The sequence below is a fragment of the Heterodontus francisci genome, chromosome 5, assembly GCF_036365525.1.
Source record: "Heterodontus francisci isolate sHetFra1 chromosome 5, sHetFra1.hap1, whole genome shotgun sequence".
Lineage (NCBI taxonomy): Eukaryota > Metazoa > Chordata > Chondrichthyes > Heterodontiformes > Heterodontidae > Heterodontus > Heterodontus francisci.
In genome coordinates, this window is record NC_090375.1 from 92,265,469 (window position 1) to 92,291,362 (window position 25,894).

Sequence of the window (25,894 nt, forward strand, 5' to 3'; positions counted from 1 at the left end):
CTGCTTTTATTTACAAACCCTCTAGAAGATTCCTGTCAAAGAGTAGCAAAAGCAACACAAAAGAAATGGAATTGCAACAAAGTGCTTAATCCTGTCAGGGGACCATCTAGTGTTCAGTTAATAACATGCATGCACCAAACATCACTTTGGCAGGATTAACAGGGTGGGGGGGAATCTCTCTCAAAAAAGTCACTGTCTGATGATACAATGGATTAGTGTGGAACTTGTGGTTGTACAGAGTGTTGGGAAGCATGTTTGATCCTCCATATGTTGACTGCCTAATCTCAGATGCCTTAATGTGGGCAGGTGTTGAAGAATTGCTAGATGTAGGGGCAGTCATCCTGGAAGTGACTTGTTCAGAGTGATATTGGTAGAGGATTTATGAATAGGTCTGTTTTTCACCTTTTTGGCCAGATAGGATAAAAAAGTTTATTCTCAGAAGAACTATTACCTAGGCTTCTCAGACACCTTCTGGTGGTCAAAGCTGGAACAGGCATTATCTCGGTAAAGAATAGCATTAATGCACTTGAATTATGCTACACTGCTATTTATATAATTTGTACAGAACCCAATTTTCACAAAAAACAAAACTTCTAGTTTACTGTTTAAAGATCGTTGAATTCATTTAAACAATACAGGGCTGTCAATGATTTTTATGTTAAAGGGTTGCTCCTATGATGTCATCACTTCAACCTACACAACCTGGACTTTTTATCGTTTGCAAAACTGGACTTTAAAGTTGGCTGTCAGTCAATGAAACACTTATATTTTAAAGAAAAAAATTGCTTCCAATCCTCCAAAATTCTCTTTTAATAAAAAGAAATGCAATTAGTACAAATAAAGCAATTGAACAATGTCGTAAGTCTGTCATCTGTACTTACCCTGACCTCTTGACGTTTTTCCTTTCTATCACGAATCAATTTTCGGTGCTCTTCCTCCATACGTGCCTTCCTTTTATTAGCCATTTCAAGTTCTGTCTTAAATTTGGTGATGATGTTTGCAGCATTGCTGTGCTTGAACTCTACCACATCTAGAACTGGTCTTGAAATAATAGAAACACAAATATAACTAATGCTAAAAAACTGATTTCGTAGAATCGTAGAATGGTTACAGCACAGAAGGAGGCCATTTGGCCCATCAACTCCATGCCAGCTCTCTGCAAGTTTGCAATAAAGTCACAATAGAAATCTAAAGTCTTTTCAGACATTTATTAAAACTACTACCGTATAATGCACAAGTTGCAAACTTGTAACTGAAACTTCTTTAAACATTTTTGATAGTTTTTGACTTATATATCACCCATTCTGTCAAGGTTGAAGTGCAACTACTGAGGAGCATGGACAAAAATGGCCAAAAGCTCAAAGCATATTTGAAATACGCTGTTTAATATAAAGGCGATGAAATTTATCTTTGATGGTAGTGTGAAACAAGCAATGGCGAATCAACAGCCCACTGAAGAAGAAAATCAGGCACGATGCAAAACAGGCTGCCAATTTGCTATTCATTTTTGTGCTATCACCAAAAAACAATTTCTCACCAAAGACTCAGCTTAACATAATTATATTGATAGCCATAGGCAATTTCTTAACATTTTGGGAAATCGACAATAATAAACAAAAAATTACCGAATTCTAATTGACTCAATATTCCAAAATTGTTGAGTAGAGGAAGTTTCACTCAGAAATCTGCATCTAACCTATGCATTATATGACATGAGTGCTTGATGCTGACACGAGGTGCTCAAAATGGAAAAATGTTTCATTATGCATGGCTAACATTCTTTACCTTGATGAGCATAAAATTAGCCACATTTTTTTTAAATGGAAAAATTTTCCATCGGTAAAATCAAATCTTAGGTCCTTATACTATATACATTATAGCTACTGGTACCTTGGAAATACACTTTCATTTCAGTTCATTTTAGCAAGAAGAGTAAATGATCCAGACTATGCATCATTGTCTTTTGAACTGTATGCAACATTACACACAGCACATCTTGTTGTTTAAAAGTGGAGTGTATAGAGTTACTTATAGTCTAACTGTGGGTGGACTGTAAATATTCATATTTTTACTTAAAGAAGCACTACCACCGCATGAGAAAATTATTTAGTAAATACCTTTGCGTTTGGGAAGTGAGAACACTAGAAGAGCCAGATGTCATTTTCAGCACACTGGTACCATACCAAGGGAGAGAACAATCTGCTAAAAGGCAACAAAAAGCAGCACTTGCGTATCGCTGAAAATAGAGACTTGTTGTCAAAGCTTTTCGTCTTGCACTCATCAGGACAATCTGCAAGAATAGCCAATGAAGGGGAAAACAACAACTTATACTGTATGAGAAGAGAGTGCTGATTGGTTGGCAAGTGAATTCTGATTGGTAGAGGCGTTGCCATGGAGAATGCACCAGTTTACGGTGACTGACAGTTAACTGCCAAACTTTGTTTGAAATTTAAACCAGGTAGCTTGACTCTGATTGGTCAAGGCATTGCCCTGAGGAATGAACCAGCAAATGGCTGTCACTTATTTAGTTTAGCTGAAACAGATGCAATGTTTGTACACATTCTCTCTGTCTGCAAAGAATAGGGCTCTGTGTATTAATATATGTAGCTTCCAGTATGTGCAAATGTGCCAAACTGACAGCCCTACTGACAATCTTAAATTGGTTGTCAGCGTAATTCTTAGCACACTGAGGATTATTTAGCAAATGTTGTCCAACCGTGGAATCACATCCAATGTTGGACACTGTGTTTTGAGTTTTGTAAGCACGGGCTGGTAGGGTACGGCCTGTACCTTGCCCGTTGCGAACAGCGGAAGGAACATGTTGTTTGATACGATCCGCCAGTCTTTGGAACATACGGCCTATATACCTAGCACCACACTGGCACTGAAATTCATATATCACAATACTCATTTATGTGATAGGCAGGACGTCTTTTTGGCTTGACAACAGCATCCTGTTTGTGACGAACACCACATGCTACTGCATAGTAGCAGCATGAAACAGCTAGCTTTACCTGTTACTCCAATTTTTGGTATACATTAACCTTTCCATGATAATTTGAGGTAGACTGGGCACTTTTCACAGCCGAAAATGACAGTCTTCGGCCGTTCATAAGTTTGCGTGATATGTGAGAATGATCTGATCACTGAATCACATCTAATGTTGGACACAGTGTTTTGAGTTTTGCACAGCACAGGCTGGTTGGGTATGGCCTTTTCCAACTGTTCCTTGCAGTTCCATGCACTGTAAGATTGGCCTCATCGGAACCTCGTAAATAGGGCCTGAGCCATTTGCTCACCATGCAAGCTTGATGCTGAAATAGGGCGAATCAAAGACATCCTGCGTGACAGTGGCTACCCTGATCAGATCGTTTCTCGCTGTATATCACGCAAACGCCGAGTAATGATCATTTCCAACAAGACAAGTCCCGACTATCTTCCCCTGACCTTCAATGGAATCAACATCAATATCCTGGGGGGTCACCAATGACCAGAAGCTTAACCATACAGCCATGCCAACACCGTGGCTACAATAGCAAGACAGAGGCTGGGTAGTCTTCGATGAGTGGTTGTACAAGGATCACATCAGAAGTGTGATGGAGTACTTGCCTGATGGATGCAGCTGCAACAATATTCAAGCTGTTTAACAGAATTCAGAACAAAGCAGTCTGCTTGATCAGTACTGCACTTTTTTGTTGGAAAAAAAAATCTCTGGTGATCATGTGAGTACTACTAAAGTGTTTTTTTTTAATGACTTTAGATTGAAGTGGGTAGAACAAGGCCCCTAGTATAATTAGTATTTTTTAATTAAGGGAGTAACTAATTAACCTAAGGGTAAGTCATGGCAGGAGAGCTCAGCACTGTGATATGCTCCTCCTGCGCTATGTGGGAAATCAGGGATGCTCCCAGTGTCCCTGACGACCATGTGTGCAGCAAGTGTATCCATCTGCAGCTACTGGCTACCCGCATTATGGAGCTGGAGTTGCAGGTGGATTCACTGTGGAGCATCCGCGATGCTGAGGACGTCGTGGATAGCACATTTAGTGAGGTGGTCACACTGCAGGTAATGGCTGCACAGGCAGAAAAGGGATGGATGACCACCAGACAGAGTAGTAGGCGCAGGTAGGTAGTGCAGGAGTCCCCTGTGGTCATCCCCCTCTCAAACAGATATACAGTTTTGGATACTGTTGGGGGGGATGACCTCCCAGGGGAAAGCAGCAACAGCCAAGTTCGTGGCACCACGGAGGGCTCTGTGCACAGCAGGGGAGGAAAAGGGTTGGAAGAGCTATAGTGATAGGGGATTCTATCGTAAGGGGTGCAGATAGGCGTTTCTGTGGCCGCAAACGTCACTCCAGGATGGTATGTTGCCTCCCTGATGCTAGGGTTAAGGATGTCTCGGAGCGGCTGCAGGACATTCTGAAAGGGGAGGGTGAGCAGCCAGAGGTCGTGGTTCATATTAGTACGAAGGACATAGGCAAGAAGAGAGATGAGGTCCTGCAAAGTGAATATAGGGAGTTAGGCAGAAGGTTAAAAAGCAGGACCTCTAGGGTTGTAATCTCAGGATTACTGCCTGTGCCACGTGCTAGTGAGGGTAGGAATAGGAGGATACGGCAAATGAATGCGTGGCTGCAGAGCTGGTGTAGGCGGGAGGGCTTCAGCTACTTGGATCATTGGGATCTCTTCTGGTGCAGAGGTGACCTGTACAAGAAGGACGGGTTGGATCTAAACTGGAGGGGAACCAATATCCTTGCGGGGAGGTTTCCCAGTACTACTCGGGAGGGTTTAAACTAGTCTTGCAGGGGGGTGGGACCCAAAGTAGTAGTCTGTCCGATGAGATAGTTGAGGCAAATGTAGAGGTTAAAGCAAGCAAGTCCAGTAGGCAGGCCGGGTAGGGGCAGGACAGGGCGCGTGGAAGGTCTGATAGGCTAAACTGCATTTACTTTAATGCAAGAAGCCTTACAGGTAAGGCAGATGAACTCAGAGCATGGATCGGTACATGGGATTGTGATATTATAGCTATTACCTATTACGGAAACGTGGTTGAGGGATGGGCAGGACTGCCAATTCAATGTTCCGGGGTACCGATCCTTCCGGCGTGACAGAGTTGGAGGTAAGAGAGGAGGGGAAGTTGCACTATTGATTAGGGAGAACATCACGGCAGTATTTAGAGAGGATATCCCGGGGGGAATGTCCAGTGAGGCCATATGGGTAGAACTTAAAAATAAGAAAGGGGTGATCACTTTGATGGGATTATACTCTAGGCCCCCCAATAGTCAGAGGGAAGTGGAGGAGCATAGATGTAGGGAAATCACAGATAGGTGTAGGAATTATAGGGTTGTAATAGTAGGTGATTTTAACTTCCCTAATATTGACTGGGATTGCTTTAGTGTGAAGGGATCAGATGGGGAAGAATTTGTTAAGTGTGTCCAGGATAGTTTTCTGAAGCAGTATGTGGATGGCCCGACTAGAGAAGGGGCTACACTCGACCTCCTCTTAGGAAATGAGGATGGGCAGGGGGTTGACGTGTCAGTGGGGGAGCACTTTGGGACCAGTGACCATAACTCTAATAGCTTCAAGATAGTTATGGAAAAGTTTAGGACTGGTCCTCAGGTTGAAGTCCTAAATTGGGGAAGGCTAATTTCGATGGCATCAGACAGGAACTCTCAAAAGTTGAATGGGAGAGGTTGTTTACAGGTAAAGGGACGTCTGGCAAGTGGGAGGCTTTTAAAAATGACATAGGAAGAGTTCAGGGCCGGCATGTTCCTGTTAGATGGAAGGGCAAGGCTGGCAAGTTGAGGAAACCTTAGTTGACGAGGGATATTGAGGGTCTGGTCAGGACAAAGAAGGAGGCATATGTTAGGTATAGTCAGCTGGGATCGAGCGAGTCCCTCGAGGAGTATAGGGGATGTAGGACTACACTTAAGAAGGAAATTAGGAGGGCGAAAAGGGGCCATGAAATTTCCCTGGCAGATAAGATAAAGGAGAATCCTAAAAGATTCTACAAGTATATTAAGAGTAAAAGGGTAGCTAGGGAGAGAGTTGGTCCCCTTAAGGATCAGTGTGGCAATCTATGTGTGGAGCCATGGGAAATGGGCGAGGTCTTAAATGAATATTTCTCGTCTGTATTTACCGTGGAGCAGGTCATGGAAGCTAGTGAGTTCAAGGGAAGGAACACCGATATCCTGGAGCATATCAACATTACAAAGGAGGAGGTGTTGGAGGTATTGAAGCACATTAAGGTGGATAAATCCCCAGGGCCTGACCAGGTGTATCCTAGGATGCTATGGGAAGCAAGGGAGGAGATTGCTGGGGCCCTGGCAGAGATTTTTGTATCATCGTTAGCCAAGGGTGAGGTACCGGAAGACAGGAGGATAGCTAATGTTGTGCCTTTATTTAAGAAGGGCAGCAGGGATAAGCCAGGGAACTACAGGCCGGTGAGTCTTACATCAGTGGTGGGAAAGTTATTGGAAGGGATTCTGAGAGACAGGATTTATATGCATCTGGAAAGGCATGTTCTGATTAGGGACAGTCAGCATGGCTTTGTGCGTGGGAAATCATGTCTCACGAATTTGATTGAGTTTTTTGAGGCGGTGACCAAGAGGATTGACGAGGGCAGGGCGATGGACGTTGTCTACATGGACTTTAGCAAGGCCTTTGACAAGGTCCCGCATGGTAGGCTGGGCCAGAAGGTTCGAACACATGGGATTCAGGGTGAGCTAGCAAATTGGATACAAAATTGGTTTGGTGATAGGAGGCAGAGGGTGGTAGTGGAGGGTTGTTTTTCAGATTGGAGGCCGGTGACCAGTGGTGTGTCGCAGTGATCGGTGCTGGGCCCTCTGTTGTTTGTCATATATATTGATGACTTGGATTTGAATGTAAGGGGCATGATTAGTAAGTTTGCAGATGACACCAAAATTGGTGGTATAGTGGACAGTGAAGAAGGTTGTCTAAGGTTACAACAGGATATAGATCAACTGGGAAAGTGGACAAGGGATTGGAAAATGGAATTTAATGCAGACAAGTGTGAAGTGATGCATTTTGGGAAGTTAAACCAAGGCAGGACATACACAGTGAATGGAAGGGCCCTGGGGAGTGTTCTTGAGCAGAGAGACCTTGGGGTGCAAGTACATAGTTCCCCGAAAGTGGCAACACAGGTAGACAGGGTGGTGAAGAAGGCGTATGGCATGCTTGCCTTCATCGGCCGAGGCATTGAGTACAAGAGTTGGGACGTCATGTTACAGTTGTACATAACGTTGGTTAGGCTGCATTTGGAGTACTGTGTGCAGTTCTGGTCGCCGCACTACAGGAAAGATGTGATTAAGCTAGAGAGGGTGCAGAAAAGTTTCACAAGGATGTTGCCTGGTTTGGAGGGCTTGAGTTTTAAAGAGAGATTGGATAGGCTGGGTCTGTTTTCCCTGGAGCGAAGGAGGCTGAGAGGGGACATGATAGAGGTATATAAAATTATGAGAGGCATAGATAGGGTAGATAGCCAGAGTCTGTTTCCCATGGTAGGGGTGACTAAAACTTAGAGGCTATAGCTTTCAGGTGAGAGGGAGGAGGTTTAAAGGGGATCAAAGAGGTAAATGTTTCACACAAAGAATAGTGGGCATCTGGAATGAGCTTCCTGAGGAGGTGGTGGAGGCAGGAACAGTAGCGACATTTAAGAGGCATCTGGACAGGTAGTTGAATGAGCAAGGCATAGTGGGATATGGAATTAATGCAGGCAGGTGGGATTAGTATAGATAGGCATTATGGTCGGCATGGACGCGGTGGGCCGAAGGGCCTGTTTCTGTGCTGTACGACTCTATGACTCTCTGCACTCACGTCTACCGCCTCCACCACAAGCACACACTTGGCTGAAATATATATTGTTAACAGGATGCGATACAGCAACTCACCAATTTACGGCAGCGGCACCTCCTGGCCTTACAACATTTACCAAGAAGGACAAGAGATTAGTATCATGCCAATACCAGTACTTTTATGTTTCCCTTCAGATCACACATCATTCTTACTTGGATACATACCATCACTCTTTCATTGTGATTGGATCAAAATTCTGGAATTTCCTAGCTAACGCCATTGTGAGAGCACCATCATCACTAGGACTGCAGTAATTCAATCAGAAGGCTAACTACCAGCTTCTCAGGGCAATTAGAGATAGACAACAAGTATGATCTTGCGAATGTTATCCACATCTTGAGAAGATTTTTTCAATGTTCCAGCAGACGTTTTAACAAGTGTGGCAGCATAAGAACATAAGAACATAAGAACAAGGAGCAGGAGTAGACAATTCAGCCCCTCGAGCCTGCGCCGCCATTCAATACGATCGTGGCTGATCTCATCTCAGCCTCAACTCCACTTTACTGCCCATTCACCATAACCCTTCAACCCATTACTAATTAAAAATCTGTCTATCTACTCCTTAAATTTACTCAATGTCATGGCATCCACCGCACTCTGGGGTAGTGAATTCCACAGACTACGACCCTTTGAAAGAAGTAATTTCTCCTCATTTCTGTTTTGAATCTGCTACCCCTTATCCTAAAATTATGACCTCTCATTCTGGATTGTCCCACAAGAGGAAACATCCTCTCTACGTCTACTTTGTCAATCCCCTTAATCATCTTAATACTTCAATTAGATCTCCTCTCATTCTTCTGAACTCTGGAGCGTAAAGGCCTAAACTGCTCAATCTCTCTTCATAAAACAAACTCCTCATCCCTGGAATCAATCCAGCGAACCTCCTCTGAACTGCCTCCAATGCAACTACATCCCTCCTCAAGTAAGGGGACCAAAACTGTACGCAATACTTCAGGTCCGGTCTCACTAACGCCTTGTACAGTTGCAGCGACACTTCCCTACTTTTATATTCTATTCATTTTGCAATAAATGCCAAAATTCCATTTGCCTTCCTTATTACCTGCTGTCCCTGCACACTAGCTTTCTGTGATTCATTCATGAGGACACCCAGATCCCTCTGCACTGAAGCACTCTGAAGTTTCTCTCCATTTAGATAATAATTTGCCTTTCTATTCTTCCGACCAAAATGGATAGCCTCACATTTATCCACGTTAAACTCCATCTGCCAAAGTTTGGCCCATTCACCTGACCTATCTATATCCATTTGTAAATTTCTTATTTCTTTATTGCAACTTACTATCCCACCTATTTTAGTGTCATCTGCAAATTTGGCTATAGTACCTTCTAGCCCTGCATCCAAGTCATTAATATAGATTGTAAATAGTTGGGGCCCAAGGACTGAACCCTGTGGCACCCCACTAGTTACATCTTGCCAACCAGATAAAGACCCATTTATCCTGACTTTCTGTTTTCTGTTAGTTAGCCAATCCTCTATCCAAGCTAATAAATTGCCCCTAACCCCATGTGATCTTACCTTGCGTATTAACCTTTTGTGCAGCACCTTATCAAATACCTTCTGGAAGTCCAGATATACTACATCTACAGGATCCCCATTATCCACTTTGCTTGTCACAGCTTCGAAGAACTCTAGCAAATTAGTGAAACATGACTTACCCTTCATAAAACCATGCTGACTCTGATGGATTGCGTTTTGACTTTCTTAATAATGGATTCTCACTATTTCCCAACGACAGATGCTAAACTAACTGGTCTATAGTTTGCTACTTTCTGCCTCCCTCCCTTTTTGAATAAGGGCATTATATTAGCTTTTTTTCAATCCACTGGAACCTTTCCCGCATCCAGGGAATTTTGGAATATTATAGCCAATGGATCCACTATCTCCGCTGACGCTTCTTTTAAGACCCTAGGATGTAGGCTATCAGGCCCTGGGGACTTGTCTGCCTTCAATCCCAATAGTTTGCTCAGTACTTTTTCCCTCGTGATGATGATTTTTCTAAGTTCCTCTCTTTCTATAACCTCTGCATTACCTGTTAATATTGGGATGGTACTAGTGTCCTCCACCGTGAAAATTGAGGCAAAATACCGATTTAGTGTCTCTGCCATTTCTGTGTTCCCCTCTATTAACTCCCCAGTCTCATACTCCAAGGGACCAATATTCACTTTAGCTACTCTCTTACCTTTTATATACTTAATAGAAGCTTTTGCTATCCGTTTTTATATTTTACATTAGTTTTCTTTCATAATTTACCTTTGCTCTTTTTATTATTTTTTTAGTTACCCTTTGTTGATCTGTAAAAGTTTCCCAATCTTCCAGCCTGCCAATGGCCTTTGCAATATGGTATGCCTTAGTTTTTGTCTTTATGTTATCCTTAACTTCCTTGCTTAGCCATGGATGTTTTTCCCCCCTTAAAATCTTTCTTCCTCTCTGGAATATATTTTAGTTGGGAGGAATTAAATATCTCCTTAAACGTCTGCCACTGCTCATCAACTGTCCTACTTTTTAGTCTTCCTGCACAGTCCACTAGGGCCGAATCTGTCCTTACGCCTACATAATTACCTTTCCAGTTTCTCGCCCTCAAACTGAATTTGAAATTCTAGCATGCTATGATCACTCTTCTCTCAAGGATCCTTAACTATGAGATCATTAATTAATCCCACCTCATTACACAATACCAAATCTAGAATAGCCTGCTCCCTGGTTGGTTCCACAGCATTTTGCTCCAAAAAACAATCTCTAATATATTTAATGAACTCTCCCTCGAGGCTACCTTTGCCAATTTGATTAATCCAGTCTATATGCATATTAAAATCACCCATGATTATTGCCATACCTTTCTTACAAGCACCCAGTATTTCCTGGTTTATACTGTGCCCCACTGCAGAACTACTGTTTCGGGACCTATAGATTACTGCCACCAGGGACTTCTTTCCCTTGCTGTTTCTTATTTCTACCCAGACTGATTCGACATCTTGATCTCCAGTGCCTATATCGTTTCTCAATACAGCACTGATCTCTGCCTTTATTAACAAAGCTACACCTCCTCCTTTTCCTTCCTGCCTATCCTTCCAAAATACTGAGTACCCTTGGATATTCAGTTCCCAAACCTGGTTTCCCTACAACCACGTCTCAGTAATCACCACTAATACCCATTTGTCTCTATTTGCGCTGTTAACTCATTAATTTTATTCCGAATGCTTCGTGCATTCAGATACAAAGCCTTTAAGTTTGTTCTATTATCAAATTTCCTTACTCTTGTAGGGATCTGTGGAGAGAGAAGCATAGTTAACGTTTCAGGTCAGTGACCCTTCATCATTGTCGCTGATCTGAAACGTTAACTCTGCTTCCCTCTCCACAGATGCTGCCAGACCAGCTGAGTATTTCAAACATTTCTTGTTTTTATTTCAGATTTTTACCATCTGCAGTATTTTGCTTTTATTGTAACAAACGTGTTTTCTGGGCCCATATCCTGTAATGGCTTTTTTGTTTAGGATGTTACAACTAATGAGTGGGGTAAAAAGATTTAGTCTCCTGTGCTCAAAAGCAAATGATACAATATTGTTATTCAATTCCACATTAATTGACAATAATCTGGTTATTTTTCTTAGGCTATCAGGACAGGAAGTGTGGGTATTATAATGAAACACTAACATAGGAAATATTAAGATTAATGCAAAATTATTTCTGCAAGGTAATATAGAATTTAATGTCTTTGCATTTAAGTGGTGTTTTATCTGTCGATGTGTAATATATCACAAAATGTAAAGAACCAAAAAAACAAAAATTAAGGCAGAACCTTCTGGTTCTAGTACCAGCGGCCTAGTACCAGTGGCTGTGGGATGAGGCCCTTAACTGGTCATTAATTGCCCACTTCAGGGCCTCTGTTAGCGGCAGAGCGGAAAAGCCGTTCACAGGCCTTCCTGTCACGGACTTAATTTGCATGGAGGTGGGAAGATGGCGGGGTCCTCTCCTCCACCACCCCACCTGATTATATGCTTCCCCCACCTCCAAACACGACGCAGGGGAGAACACAAAATTTCCCCCGTGAATCCAAAAAAGGGAACTGAAAACAGGTATCTGCTGCGTTATATAGCTTTTTATCTGCAAATCATCTATCTGTGGAATAAAACATTTTTGAGTGTATATAGTGCACCAATTTTAAACCTGTAATCTAAATTTAATTAATGTACTGATTAAATTAAGAGCACTTTTCTTTCATTGCAACTCAATTGGGAGTACAAGAATTAGCAGAAGTTTCATTCTTGGACATTGACAAAATGAAAAATTAATATAACATTACAATTATGCAATGATCAATTAGCACTTGATAATTTCTTACTGTAATTCCGCAATGCTATTTTTGTATTTTTCAATCTCTTTCAATAGGATAGTTTTTAAGGTTTGCTTCTGAAGAAAATCTTCCTGCATTCTCTCATTTCGCCTGAGGGTGTCGTTAAGCTGATTGAAGCTGTCCAAATATTCTTTCTGCAATAAAATAACAAAAATTATCAGCATTAATATATCGCTATAGTAAGCAACACAACATCCTTCCTTGACAGAGGGAGTATTTTATGACCCAATATTAGAAATGAGAAAGTGCAAGATGCAGCACCTTTATATAAGAAAGTGCAGGATTATTCTGATATTATGAGGGAAGAACTGGACTTATCTTCTTTGGTAAAAAGAAAACTGAAAGTGGGCTTGGTTCATGTCTTTAAAATGCTGAGAAATATGAACAATGTAAATATAAGTAGGCTATTGACAGGCTGTCAAAAAAGAAGTAGGGGGCATTAAAATGTTCAAACCTGAAGTGAGACGAGTGGATATGTGGAATAGAAGCTCAAAAGAGCAGTTGAAGCTAAAGCAACTAACTGCTTTAAAACAAACCTGGATAGATTTCTTAGTTCTGATGACAGAAATAGATATGGGCGCTGATGAGCAAATGCTGAAAGGCCACAATGGGGGTAATTTTAACTCCCAAGAAGTTTGGGTTGGTGAGGAAACTGAAACTTAAATAAATTTCAAACCCGATCCCAATCTGTCTTAAACCCGCCCGCTTTCATTTTAAATAGAGGTGGCATGGGAGGTGGGAGGAGGCGGGCAACCAATCCAGTCTCAGGAAGCAGGCAACCATCCTGGTTCAGGAAGTGGGTTGGAGGGTAACAACTTTTAAGGAGCTGCGTACCTCCATTTTTACAAGCTTTTTATTTTTAACCTCAGGAAACCTGGAAGATAAAGGGAAATGTGAAGAACCAGATGCATAAAGTAAGTACAGCACTGCTTGTGGACCAAAGGGAGCAGGACTGTTTCCCATGATTTCTCCTCCTACAAACTCTCCTTCTGACCACGAGCACCCCCCTACCAACCATGATGCCCCTGCCACCCCCAACCGATGATGCTCACCAACCATGGCGATCTCCCCTCCCCTCTCCTGGCATCAAGATGCCCCTGACCATGAATTTGCCCTGCCTCCCATCTGCTCTCTGCTCCTTTGCTGAGGTCTTGTACCGCTGGCTTTCCTATCCACTCTGTCATTCGGGCTGGCTTTTGGGTGGGAAACCAGCAGAAAAAAAATTAAAAGACGTCCTACAATTACTGCTGGTTGGTCAGTTAACATTTGTGGTTGGTAAGGTTTTAGAAACAATATTCAGGAAAAAAGTCAATAGGCAAAAGACAGATCACGCTTGACTAATCTAATTGTTTTTTTTTGATGAAGTAACAGAGAAGGGCGATGAAGGGAAAGCAATGGATATTGTCTGTATGGATTTTAAGGAAGCCATTTGACAAACTATCGCATAAAAGGCTGGTTACCAAAACTGAGGCTCATGGAAAAGGAGGGTCAGTATCAGCTTGGATCAAAACTTGGCTTAAGGACCAAAAACAGCGAATCATGGTAAATGGTTGTTTTTCAGACTGGAGGATGGTAGACAGTGGTCTCCCCCAAGGTTCAGTGCTAGGACCACTGCTTTTTTGTATACATAAATGATTTGGATATTGGAATACAAAATTTCAAAATTTTCTGATGATACCAAACTTAGAGGTGTTGCAGACAGTGAGGATGATACAAATAAACTGCAACATGACAAGAGATAGGCAAGCAGAATGGGCAGACCAGTGGCAGATGAACTTTAATACAGAGAAATGTGAGGTGTTGCATTTTGGCAAAAGGAATAGGAAGAGGCAATATAAACTAAATGGTACAGGGACAGAGGGACCTGGTGGTTCATGTGCATTGATCTTTAAAGGTGGCAGGACATATTGAGAGACCAGTTAGCAAAACACATGGGATATTGGGCTTCATAAAAAGAGGTATTGAGTACAAAAGCAGGGAGCTTATCCTGAACCTGTATAAAGCTCTGGTTAGGCCACAACTAGAGTATTGCTTCAAGTTCTGGTCACCACACTTTAGGAAGGATGTGAGGGTCCTTGAGAGGTGCACAGCAGATTTACCAGAATGGTACCAAGGATGTGAGATTTTAGCTACAAGGTTAGATTGGAGAAGCTGGGGTTCTTCTCCTTGGAGCAAAGGAGATAGAGGGGAGATTTGAATAGAGGTATACACGATTGTGACAGGTTTGGATAGGGTCAACAAAGAAAAGTTATTCCCATTTGCTGATGTTGCAAGGACTTGGGGACACAGATTTAATGTTTTGGGAAGAGATGCAGGGGGGATGTGAGAAATAATATTTTTACGCAGCGAATGGTAATGACTTGGAACTTGCTACCTGCGAGGGTGGTGGAAGCGGAGACGATAAATGATTTCAAAAGTAAATTGGATGGGCACGAAAGAAATAAACTTACAGGGCTATCGGTTAGAGCCGATGAATGGGCCTGATTGGATTGCTTTGCAGAGAGCCATCATGGAATCGATGGGCTGAATGGCCCTTCTGTGTTGTTATGACTCTATGGCTCTATCTGCAGGACATCTTTTCCCATCCAGAACTCTTCCTGCCACTGCCCCACCCTGGGCTCCGAATGCACCTCGTTGAAAATATTGGTGCCAACGGTTGTTCTGCTGTAGGACAGTGCGAAATGTTTTCCAGAATGTACTAAACTAGGAATGAATGCTGTATATGTGCTGATGGGTAAATACTCAGTTTTTCTTCATTACTCTTAGGGATTATGGATTTTTATGACAAGTGTTCATTCTTGATATTAAATGGGTGGGCCACAGTACATGCTTAGAGTATGCAACATTAATGTTGAAAATATTTAATATCATGGTGTCTCTAAATCTAAGAAGCCGGTCTTGGGAATCAAAAGATCTTTTTGTTCTCAGAGCTGGTGGGGGTGCTGATTTCAAGGCTGGGATTTAATGCTGCCGACGGGAGTCTTGCTGTCTGGAAAAAGCAACACCAAGAACAGAATATAAGGAACAGCAAACAATGACTAAAAGATTAATAAGGAGGGAAAAATTAGAGTACAAGAGAAAGCTAGCTAGAAATATAAAAACAGACAGTAAGAGTTTCTATAGATATTTGAAAAAGAAGAGTTAACAAAGTGAGTGTTGGTCCTATAGAAAGTGAGTCTGGGGAATTAATAAGGAAAAATAAGGAGATGGAACATGAATTGAACAGGTATTTTGCATTGGTCTTCACTATCGAGGATACAAGTAACATTCCAGAAATATTTGTAAATCAGGAAATGGAAGGGAGGGAGGAACTCAAGAAAATTACAATTAACAGGGAAGTGGTACTGAGCAAATTGTTGGAGCTGCGAGCTTACAAGTCCCTGGGTCCTGACGGACTTCATCCTTGGGTCTTAAAAGAAGTGGCTAGTGAGATAGTTGATGCGTTGGTTTTAATTTTCCAAAATTCCCTAGATTCGGGGAAGGTTCCATTATATTGGAAAGTAGCGAAAATGACTCCTTTATTCAAAAAGGGAGGGAGACAGAAAGTAGGAAACTACAGGCCAGTTAGCTTAACATCTGTCATTGGGAAAATGTTAGAAGCTATTATTAAAGACATTATTGCAGGGCACTTTGAAAAATTTAAGTTAATCAGGCAGAGTCAACATGGTTTTGTGAAAGGGAAATCTGGAGTTCTTTGAAGAAGTAACATGTGCTCTGGATAAAGGGGAACTGGTGGATGTACTGTACTTAGATTTCCAGAAGGCATTTGATAAGGTGCCACATCAAAGATGACTGTGGAAAATAAAAGCTCATGGTGTAGGGGGTAACATACTGGCATGGATAGAAGATTGGCTAGCTAACAGGAAACAGAGAGTAGGAATAAATGGGTCATTTTCTGATTGGCAAGATGTAATGAGTGGTGTGCCACAAGGATCAGTGCTGGGGCCTCCACTTTTTACATTTGACTTGGATGAAGGGACTGAAGATATGGTTGCTAAATTTGCCGATGACACAAAGATAGGTAGGAAAGTAAGTTGTGAAGAGGACATGAGGAGGCTGCAAAGGGATATAGGTAGATTAAGCGAGTGAGCAAAGATTTGGCAAATGGAATATAATGTAGGAAAAAGTGAAATTGTCCATTTTGGCAGGAAGAATAAAAAAAGCATATTATCTAAATGATGAGAGATTGCAGTGCTCTGAAATGCAGAGGGATCTGCAGGCCCGAGTACATGAATCGCAAAAGGTTAGTATGCAGGTTCAGCAAGTAATTAGGAAAGCTAATAGAATGTTATTGTTTATTGCGAGGGGAACTGAATACAAAGTAGGGAGGTTATGCTTCAGTTATACAGGGCATTGGTGAGACCACATCTAGAATACTGTGCACAGTATTGGTCTCCTTATTTAAGGAAGGCTGTAAATGCATTGGAAGCAGTTCAGAGAAGGTTTACTTTACTAATACCTGGAATGGGCGGGTTGTCTTATGAAGAAAGGTTGGACAGGCTCGCCTTGTATCTGCTGGGCTTTAGGAGAGTAAGAGGTGACTTGACTGAAACATATAAGATCCTGAAGGGTCTTTAATGGGTGTAGACAGAATGTTTCCCCCTGTGGGAGAATCTAGAACTAGGGGTCACTGTTTAAAAATAGGGGGTCGCCCATTTAAGAAAGAGATGAGGAGAAAGTTTTTCTCTCAAAGGGTTGTGAGTCTTTGGAACTCTTCCACAAAAAGCAGTAGGCAGAGGTAGATAGATTCTTGATAAGCAAGTGGGGGAAAGGTTATTGGGGGCAGGCAGGAATGTGGAGTCGAGGTTACAATCAATCAGTCATGATCTTATTGAATGACAGAGCAGGCTCAAGGGGCCGAGTGGCCTACTCCTGCTCTTAATTCGTATGTGCATGTCTTCTGTGGAAGGCCTGCCAAATCTAGTGTCAATTACACACTTAAGTGGACAGCGGCAGGCCTTCCATGGGATGAAGGACCCTAGCACTGGAAGTCCCACTCTTGGAGAGCTGCCGGCCAATGAGTGGCTGGGAGCTCTTCCACTGAGTAGCGCCACCATACGGCCCAGGAGCGTCACTGGGCTCAGGCCACAGACAGGTCAGAGTGGGAGGGGTCTCACGGGGTGGGGGTCACGGGGGAGGGGTGTATTGGGGGTCAGCAGCAAGGGCAGGGCAGTGGCTCTCAGTGGGTCCCTCCTTCCCGATGCTGGATCCCTCGTTCAGTTACGAAGTGCCTTTGAACCCCACCATCACCCCCACCCTCTGCACCCCGAGCCAGGAAGCAGCCCACACGGTTTTTTGTGCTGTACTTCCCGTGCGGTGACAGGGCCGCCCGCCACACGGTTAATTGCGGCAGTGGTGGGATGAGGCCCTCAATTGGGGATTAATTGCCCACTTAAGGGCCTCAATTGGTTGCAGAACAGGAAGGCCGTTCACAGGCCTTCCTACTCCAGACTTAATTTTGGAGGAAGCAGGAAGGTGGCAGGCTCCCCCCACCCACAACACCACCAACCCATCCGATTTTATGCTCTCCCCGCCTCCAAACCCACTGCAGGGGAGAGCATAAAATTCCCCCCCAAGATTCTAATGGCTGCAGAACAGTAAATGCAGAATTTTCCCCACTTCCTAAATGAGTCAGTATCTTATCTGTTGTGAAAATCTCAGAACGAGAACAAAGAACAAAGAACAGTACAGCACAGGAATAGGCCATTCGGCCCTCCAAGCCTGCGCCGATCTTGATGCCTGCCTAAACTTCACCTTCTGCACTTCCGGGGCCCATATCCCTCTATTCCCTTCCGATTCATATATTTGTCAAGATGTCTCTTAAACGTCGCTATCGTATCTGCTTCCACCACCTCCCCTGGCAGCAAGTTCCAGGCACTCACTACCCTCTGTGTAAAAGTCTTGCCTCGCACATCCCCTCTAAACTTTGCCCCTCGCACCTTAAACCTATGTCCCCTAGTAACTGACTCTTCCACCCTGGGAAAAAGCTTCTGACTATCCACTCTGTCCATGACGCTCATAACTTTGTAAACCTTTATCATGTCGCCCCTCCCCCTCCGTCGTTCCAGTGAAAACAATCCGAGTTTTTCCAACCTCTCCTCATAGCTAATGCCCTCCAGACCAGGCAACATCCTGGTAAACCTCCTCTGTACCCTCTCCAAAGCCTCCACATCCTTCTGGTAGTGTGGCGACCAGAATTGCACGCAATATTCTAAGTGTGGCCTAACTAAGGTTCTGTACAGCTGCAAAATGACTTGCCAATTTTTATACTCTATGCCCCGACCGATGAAGGCAAGCATGCCGTATGCCTTCTTGACTACCTTATCCACCTGCGTTGCCACTTTCAGTGACCTGTGGACCTGTACGCCCAAATCTCTCTGCCTGTCGTCAATACTCCTAAGGGTTCTGCCATTTATTGTATACCTCCCACCTGCATTAGACCTTCCAAAATGCATTACCTCACATTTGTCCGGATTAAACTCCATCTGCCATTTCTCCACCCAAGTCTCCAACCGATCTATATCCTGCTGTAACCTCTGACAATCCTCATCATTATCCGCAACTCCACCATCCTTTGTGTCGTCCGCAAACTTACTAATCAGACCAGCTACATTTTCCTCCAAATCATTTATATATACTACAAAGAGCAAAGGTCCCAGCACTAATCCCTGCAGAACACCACTAGTCACATCCTCCATTCAGAAAAACACCCATCCACTGTTACCCTCTGTCTTCTGTGACTGAGCCAGTTCTGTATCCATCTTGCCAGCTCACCTCTGATCCTGTGTGACTTCACCTTTTGCACCAGTCTGCCATGCGGGACCTTGTCAAAGGCTTTACTAAAGTCCATATAGACAACATCCACCGCCCTTCCCTCATCAATCATCTTCGTCACTTCCTCAAAAAACCCAACCAAATTAGTAAGACACGACCTCCCCTTCACAAAACCATGCTGTCTCTCGCTAATAAGTTCGTTTGTTTCCAAATGGGAGTAAATCCTGTCCCGAAGAATCCTCTCTAATAGTTTCCCTACCACTGACGTAAGGCTCATCGGCCTATAATTTCCTGGATTATCCTTGCCACCCTTCTTAAACAAAGGAACAACATTGGCTATTCTCCAGTCCTCTGGGACCTCACCTGTAGCCAATGAGGATGCAAAGATTTCTGTCAAGGCCCCAGCAATTACTTCCCTTGCCTCCCTCAGTATTCTAGGGTAGATCCCATCAGGCCCTGGGGACTTATCTACCTTAATGCTTTGCAAAACACCCAGCACCTCCTCCTTTTTGATAATGAGATGACTGAGACTATCTGCACTCCCTTCCCTAGGCTCATCATCCACAAGTCCTTCTCCTTGGTGAATACTGATGCAAAGTACTCATTTAGCACCTCACCCATTTCCTCTGGCTCCACGCATAGATTCCCATCTCTGTCCTTGAGTGGGCCAACCCTTTCCCTGGTTACCCTCTTGCTCTTTATATATGTATAAAAAGCCTTAGGATTTTCCTTAATCCTGTTTGCCAATGACTTTTCATGACCCCTTTTAGCCCTCCTAACTCCTTGCTAAAGTTCCTTCCTACTGTCTTTATATTCCTCAAGTGCTTCATCTGTTCCTAGCCTTCCAGCCCTTACAAATGCTTCCTTTTTCTTTTTGACGAGGCTCACAATATCCAGTGTTATCCAAGCTTCCCGAAACTCGCCAAACTTGTCTTTCTTCCTCACAGGAACATGCTGGTCTCAAAAACATGTGCATCTGCTGACTGGATCATGTCCATTGTGTTATCAATTACATATGGATATATGCGAACTGTTGAATGGTTTTGTTTACATTGCCAATTTAAATATCATTATGCAGTGCCATATGTCCAAAAACACCCATCAATAAGAACCTCTCTTGCTATTAGAGGGCTTAAATCATTATTTCCTTTAGTCTGGGAGAGTCTACAATTCCCAGGAAAAATGGTGCCAATGTCCCAACAAGTTAAAACCTAAATTATTGTTGTATTTTTCTAACTATTCACTACATGCTGAGATTGAGGCAGGTAGAGCAGTCTCCACATTACAGGCTTTCATCATGTGAAATACAATTCATGTGCAAATAACATACTATAAGGAATATGAGACAATGAAGTCAGGCAGAATTTACGTAGTCAGAAACTGCATTGTTTACAAAGTAAATTCTCGGCACAAATAAAAAGGTAATAACCGAAAATGCTGGAAATCTAAAATCAAAACATGAAATGCTTGAAATGCATGGGAGATCAGTCAACACATGTAAAGAGAAAAGGCAAGCTAATGTCTTGAATAGAAATCTTCATTAACATTGAAAACTGAAAAATAACCAAACTCCTCAGTAGTGTTGAAAAAAAAGGATGGGGTACAAACAACAGACTCTAATAATACAGAAGAAGTTATAAGTTGGATGACCTGCAAATCACTGAATAGAAAATTGCCAAAAGGTATGAAAGATCATCTTAGTAATTGTCTTGGAAAGATAGTGAAAGAACAAAAAGTATGCAAATAACTAAGATGGACCAAAGGCATGGGAGAGGTCCATACAAGGAAAAGGCAAGAAAATAAGTAAACAGGAGAGAAAAAACCCAGATGCATACCTACTTAACTACTTCCAGTATCGTTAACCTGACTAATCACCAAACAAGATCCCATCATCATAGAACATAGAACATAGAACATAGAACATACAGCACAGAACAGGCCCTTCGGCCCACAATGTTGTGCCGATCCTTTGTCCTCTGTCAAGGACAATTTAATCTATACCCCATCATTCTCCTTTATCCATATACCTATCCAAAAGCCTTTTGAAAGTCCCTAAAGTTTCTGACTCAACAACTTCCCCGGGCAAGGCATTCCATGCCTCGACCACTCTCTGGGTAAAGAACCTTCCCCTGACATCCCCCTTATATCTCCCACCCTTCACCTTAAATTTATGACCCCTTGTAACGCTTTGCTCCACCCGGGGAAAAAGTTTCTGACTGTCTACCCTATCTATTCCCCTGATCATCTTATAAACCTCTATCATGTCACCCCTCATCCTTCTCCGTTCTAATGAGAAGAGGCCTAGAATGTTCAGCCTTTCCTCGTAAGACTTATTCTCCATTCCAGGCAACATCCTGGTAAATCTCCTCTGCACCCTCTCCAAGGCTTCCACATCCTTCCTAAAATGAGGCGACCAGAACTGCACACAGTACTCCAAATGAGGCCTTACCAAGGTCCTGTACAGCTGCATCATCACCTCACGGCTCTTAAATTCAATCCCTCTGCTAATGAACCCTAACACCCCATATGCCTTCTTCACAGCCCTATCCACTTGAGTTGCAACTTTCAATGATCTATGCACATAGACCCCAAGGTCTCTCTGCTCCTCCACATGCCCAAGAACCCTACCGTTAACCCAGTATTTTGCATTCATGTTTGTCCTTCCAAAATGGACGACCTCACACTTTTCAGGGTTAAACTCCATCTGCCACTTTTCAGCCCAGCACTGCAACCTATCCAAGTCCCTTTGCAGACGACAATAGCCCTCCTCGGTATCCACAACTCCACCAACCTTTGTATCATCTGCAAATTTACTGACCCACCCTTCGACTTCCTCATCCAAGTCGTTAATAAAAATCACAAACAGGAGAGGACCCAGAACTGATCCCTGCGGCACGCCACTGGTAACTGGGCTCCAGGCTGAGTATTTACCATCTAAGACCACTCTCTGCCTTCTATCAGTTAGCCAATTCTTAATCCAACTGGCCACATTCCCCACTATCCCATGCCTCCTGACTTTCTCCATAAGTCTACCATGGGGGACCTTATCAAATGCCTTACTAAAATCCATGTACACCACATCCACTGGTTTACCCTCATCCACTTGCTTGGTCACCTGCTCAAAGAATTCAATCAGGCTTGTGAGGCAAGACCTACCCCTCACAAAACCGTGCTGACTGTCCCGAATCAAGCAGTGTCTTTCCAGATGCTCAGAAATCCTATCCCTCAGCACCTTTTCCATCAACTTGCCTACCACCGAAGTAAGACTAACTGGCCTGTAATTCCCAGGGTTGTTCCTATTCCCTTTCTTGAACAGGGGCACAACATTTGCCACCCTCCAATCACCTGGTACCACCCCCGTCAGCAGAGAAGATGAAAAGATCATTGCCAGCGGCTCTGCAATTTCATCCCTTGCTTCCCATAACATCCTTGGATATACCCCGTCAGGCCCGGGAGACTTGTCTATCTTCAAGTTATTCAAAAACCCCAACACATCTTCCCTCCTAACGAGCACTTCCTCGAGCTTACCAGTCTGCTTCCCACCGTCCTCTTCAGTAATACACCCCTTCTCATTCGTAAATACCGAAGAGAAGTACTCATTCAAAACCTCACTTATCTCTTCCGGCTCAACACACAGTCTCCCGCTATTGTCCTTGACCGGACCTACGGTCCCCCTAGTCATCCTCATATTTCTGACATACGCGTAAAAGGCCTTGGGGTTTTCTTTTATCCTACCCGCCAAGCATTTTTCATGCCCTCTCTTAGCTCTCCTAATCCCTTTCTTCAGATCCCTCCTGGCCATCTTGTATCCCTCCAGATCTATGCCTGTGCCCTTTTTCCTCAACTTTATATACGCATCCTTCTTCTTCCTAACAAGACTCTCAACCTCTCTTGTCAACCACGGTTCCCTCACATGACCATCCCTTCCCTGTCTGACAGGGACATGCTTATCAATGGCCCCTACTATCTGCTCCTTGAAAAAGTTCCACATTTCGACCGTGCCCTTCCCTGCCAGCATATGCTCCCAACTTATGCTCCTCAGTTCCTGCCTGACAGCATCATATCTACCCTTCCCCCAATTGTAAACCTTGCCCTGTTGCACATACCTATCCCTCTCCATTACCACAGTGAATGCTACAGAATTGTGATCACTATCTCCAAAGTGCTCGCCCACCAACAGCTCTATCACTTGCCCTGGTTCATTACCTAGTACCAAATCCAATATTGCCTCCCCTCTGGTCGGGCAGTCTACATACTGAGTCAGAAAAGCTTCCTGGACATACTGCACAAACACTACCCCATCCAAACTATTCGATCTAAAGAGTTGCCAATCAATATTTGGGAAGTTGAAATCCCCCATAATTACTACCCTGTGACTTCTGCTCCTTTCCAAAATCTGTTTCCCAATCTGCTCTTCCACCTCCCTGCTGCTATTGGGGGGCCTATAGAAAACTCCCATCAAGGTGACTGCTCCTTTCCTGTTCCTGACCTCAACCCACAGTGCCTCAGTCGGCAGATCCTCCTCGAAAATTCTTTCAGCAGTTGTTACACTACTTCTAACTAACAATGCCACCCCCCCACCTCTTTTACCACCATTCCTAATCTTATGAAAACATCTATAACCAGGTACCTCCAAAAACCATTCCTCCCCCTCACCTATCCACGTTTCAGTGATGGCCACAACATCGTAGTCCCAAGTGCCCATCCACGCCTTCAATTCACTCACCTTATTCCTGATGCTTCTTGCGTTGAAGTATACGCACTTTAACCCTTCTCCGTGCCCATCTGTCCTCTGCGACAGTGCTACCTTCCCCAATACCTCACTACACTCTTTGTCTTTCTGAGTGGACCCACTGGTCCCTGGATTACAAGTCCGGTTCCCATCCCCCTCCCAAACTAGTTTAAACCCTCCCGAACAGTACTAGCAAACCTCCCTCCCAGGATATTGGTGCCCCTCTGGTTCAGATGCAGCCCGTCCTGTTTGAACAGGTCCCATCTTCCCCAGAATGCAGTCCAATTATCCAAGAACTGGAAGCCCTCCCTCCTACACCATTCCTGCAGCCACGTGTTCAGCTGTGCTCTCTCCCTATTCCTAGCCTCACTATCACGTGGCGCCGGCAACAAACCAGAGATAACAACTCTGTCCGTCCGAGCTTTCAGCTTCCAGCCTAACTCCCTAAACTCACTTCTAACATCTGTGCCACCCTTCCTTCCTACGTCGTTGGTGCCAATGTGCACCACGACCTCTGGCTGCTCCCCCTCCCCTTTAAGGATCCTGAAGACGCGATCACAAACATCACGGACCCTGGCACCAGGGAGGCAACAAACCATCCGTGCGTCTCGCCTGCGCCCACAGAACCGCCTGTCCGTACTCCTCACCATCGAGTCCCCGATGACTAGTGCTCTCCCATTCTCCCTCCTTCCCTTCTGAGCCACAGTGCAGGACCCCGTGCCAGAGGCCCGGTCACTGCAGCCTGCCCCCGATAGGCCGTCCCCCCCAACAGTATCTAAAACTGTATACTTGTTGTTGAGGGGAACGACCACAGGAGATCCCTGCACTGACCTCTTCCCACCTCTAACTGTTACCCAGCTGCCTTTGATTTGTGGAGTAGCGACCTCCGTGTAGCTTCTATCTATCAACCCCTCAGCTTCCCGAATGATCCTCAGTTCATCCAGCTCCAGCTCCAATTCCCTAACACGGTCTGATAGGAGCTGGAGACGGATGCACTTCCAGCAGGTGAAGTCGGCAGGGCCACCGGAGGTTTCCCTCACCTCGAACATTCTGCAGGAGGAGCAATACATCATCCTGCCCACTTCCAGGTTTCACTGAGGTGGGTTTGAAGACAAGTGGGGAAACCCCGTGAAGCTGTCGAGTAAGTCATTTTAAGTATTCTAACAGGTAATTAAGTGCTGTTTCACCAAGGATTCTGGCTTTAACAGCCAGCGAGCCTATTTCCGGGGCTGTCAGCATCTCACCAGGAGCATCAAGGTGAGTGCACAGCGGGGAGTCTTCTTTGGCCTCCTTGTCTTGAGAGACAATGGGTAAGCACGTAGAGGTGGTCAGTGGTTTGTGGAGCAGTGCCTGGAGTGGCTATAAAGGCCAATTCTAGAGTGACAGACTTTTCCACAGGTGCTGCAGCTAAGATTGGTTGTCGGGGCTGTTACACAGTTGGCTCTCTCCTTGCACTTCTGTCTTTTTTTCTGCCAACAGCTAAGTCTCTTTGACTCACCACTCTTTAGCCCTGCCTTTCTGGGTGTCCGCCAGCTCTGGCGATCACTGGCAACTGACTCCCACGACTTGTGGTCGATGTCACAGGACATCATGTCGCGTTTGCAGACGTCTTTAAAGCGGAGACATGGACGGTCGGTGGGTCTGATACCAGTGACAAGCTCACTGTACAATGTGTCCTTGGGGATCCTGCCATCTTCCACGTGGCTCACATGGCCAAGCCATCTCAAGCACCGCTGGCTCAGTAGGGTGTATATGCTGGGGATGTTTGCTGCCTCGAGGACATCTGCATTGGAGATACGATCCTGCCACCTGATGCCAAGGATTCTCCGGAGGCAGCGAAGATGGAATGAGTTGAGACGTCGCTCTTGGCTGACATACATTGTCCAGGCCTCGCTGCCGTAGAGCAAGGTACTGAGGACACAGGCTTGAAACACTCAGACTTTTGTGTTCCGTGTCAGTGCCCCATTTTCCCACACCCCCTTGGCCAGTCTGGACAAAGCAGTGGACGCCTTTCCCATGCGCTTGTTAATTTCTGCATTGGAGACAGGTTACTGGTGATAGTTGAGCCTAGATAGGTGAACTCTTAAACCACTTCCAGAGCGTGGTCGCCGATATTGATGGATGGAGCATTTCTGATGTCCTGTCCCATGATGTT

At 44.2% G+C, this 25,894-nt stretch overlaps 1 protein-coding gene across 14 annotated transcripts in view; it reads right to left on the reverse strand.

Moving 5' to 3' along the window:
* The window catches only part of LOC137369959 (coiled-coil domain-containing protein 178), a 546,010-nt gene that overhangs the window by 296,622 nt on the left and 223,494 nt on the right, over positions 1 to 25,894 (reverse strand). For all 14 annotated transcript variants that reach the window (XM_068031766.1, XM_068031775.1, XM_068031765.1 and 11 more), the window contains 2 exons: positions 12,222 to 12,367; positions 882 to 1,041 (listed from right to left, as the gene is read on the reverse strand). In XM_068031766.1, the coding sequence (XP_067887867.1) occupies positions 882 to 1,041; positions 12,222 to 12,367 (306 nt within the window). The remainder of the gene's footprint in view (positions 1 to 881; positions 1,042 to 12,221; positions 12,368 to 25,894) is intronic.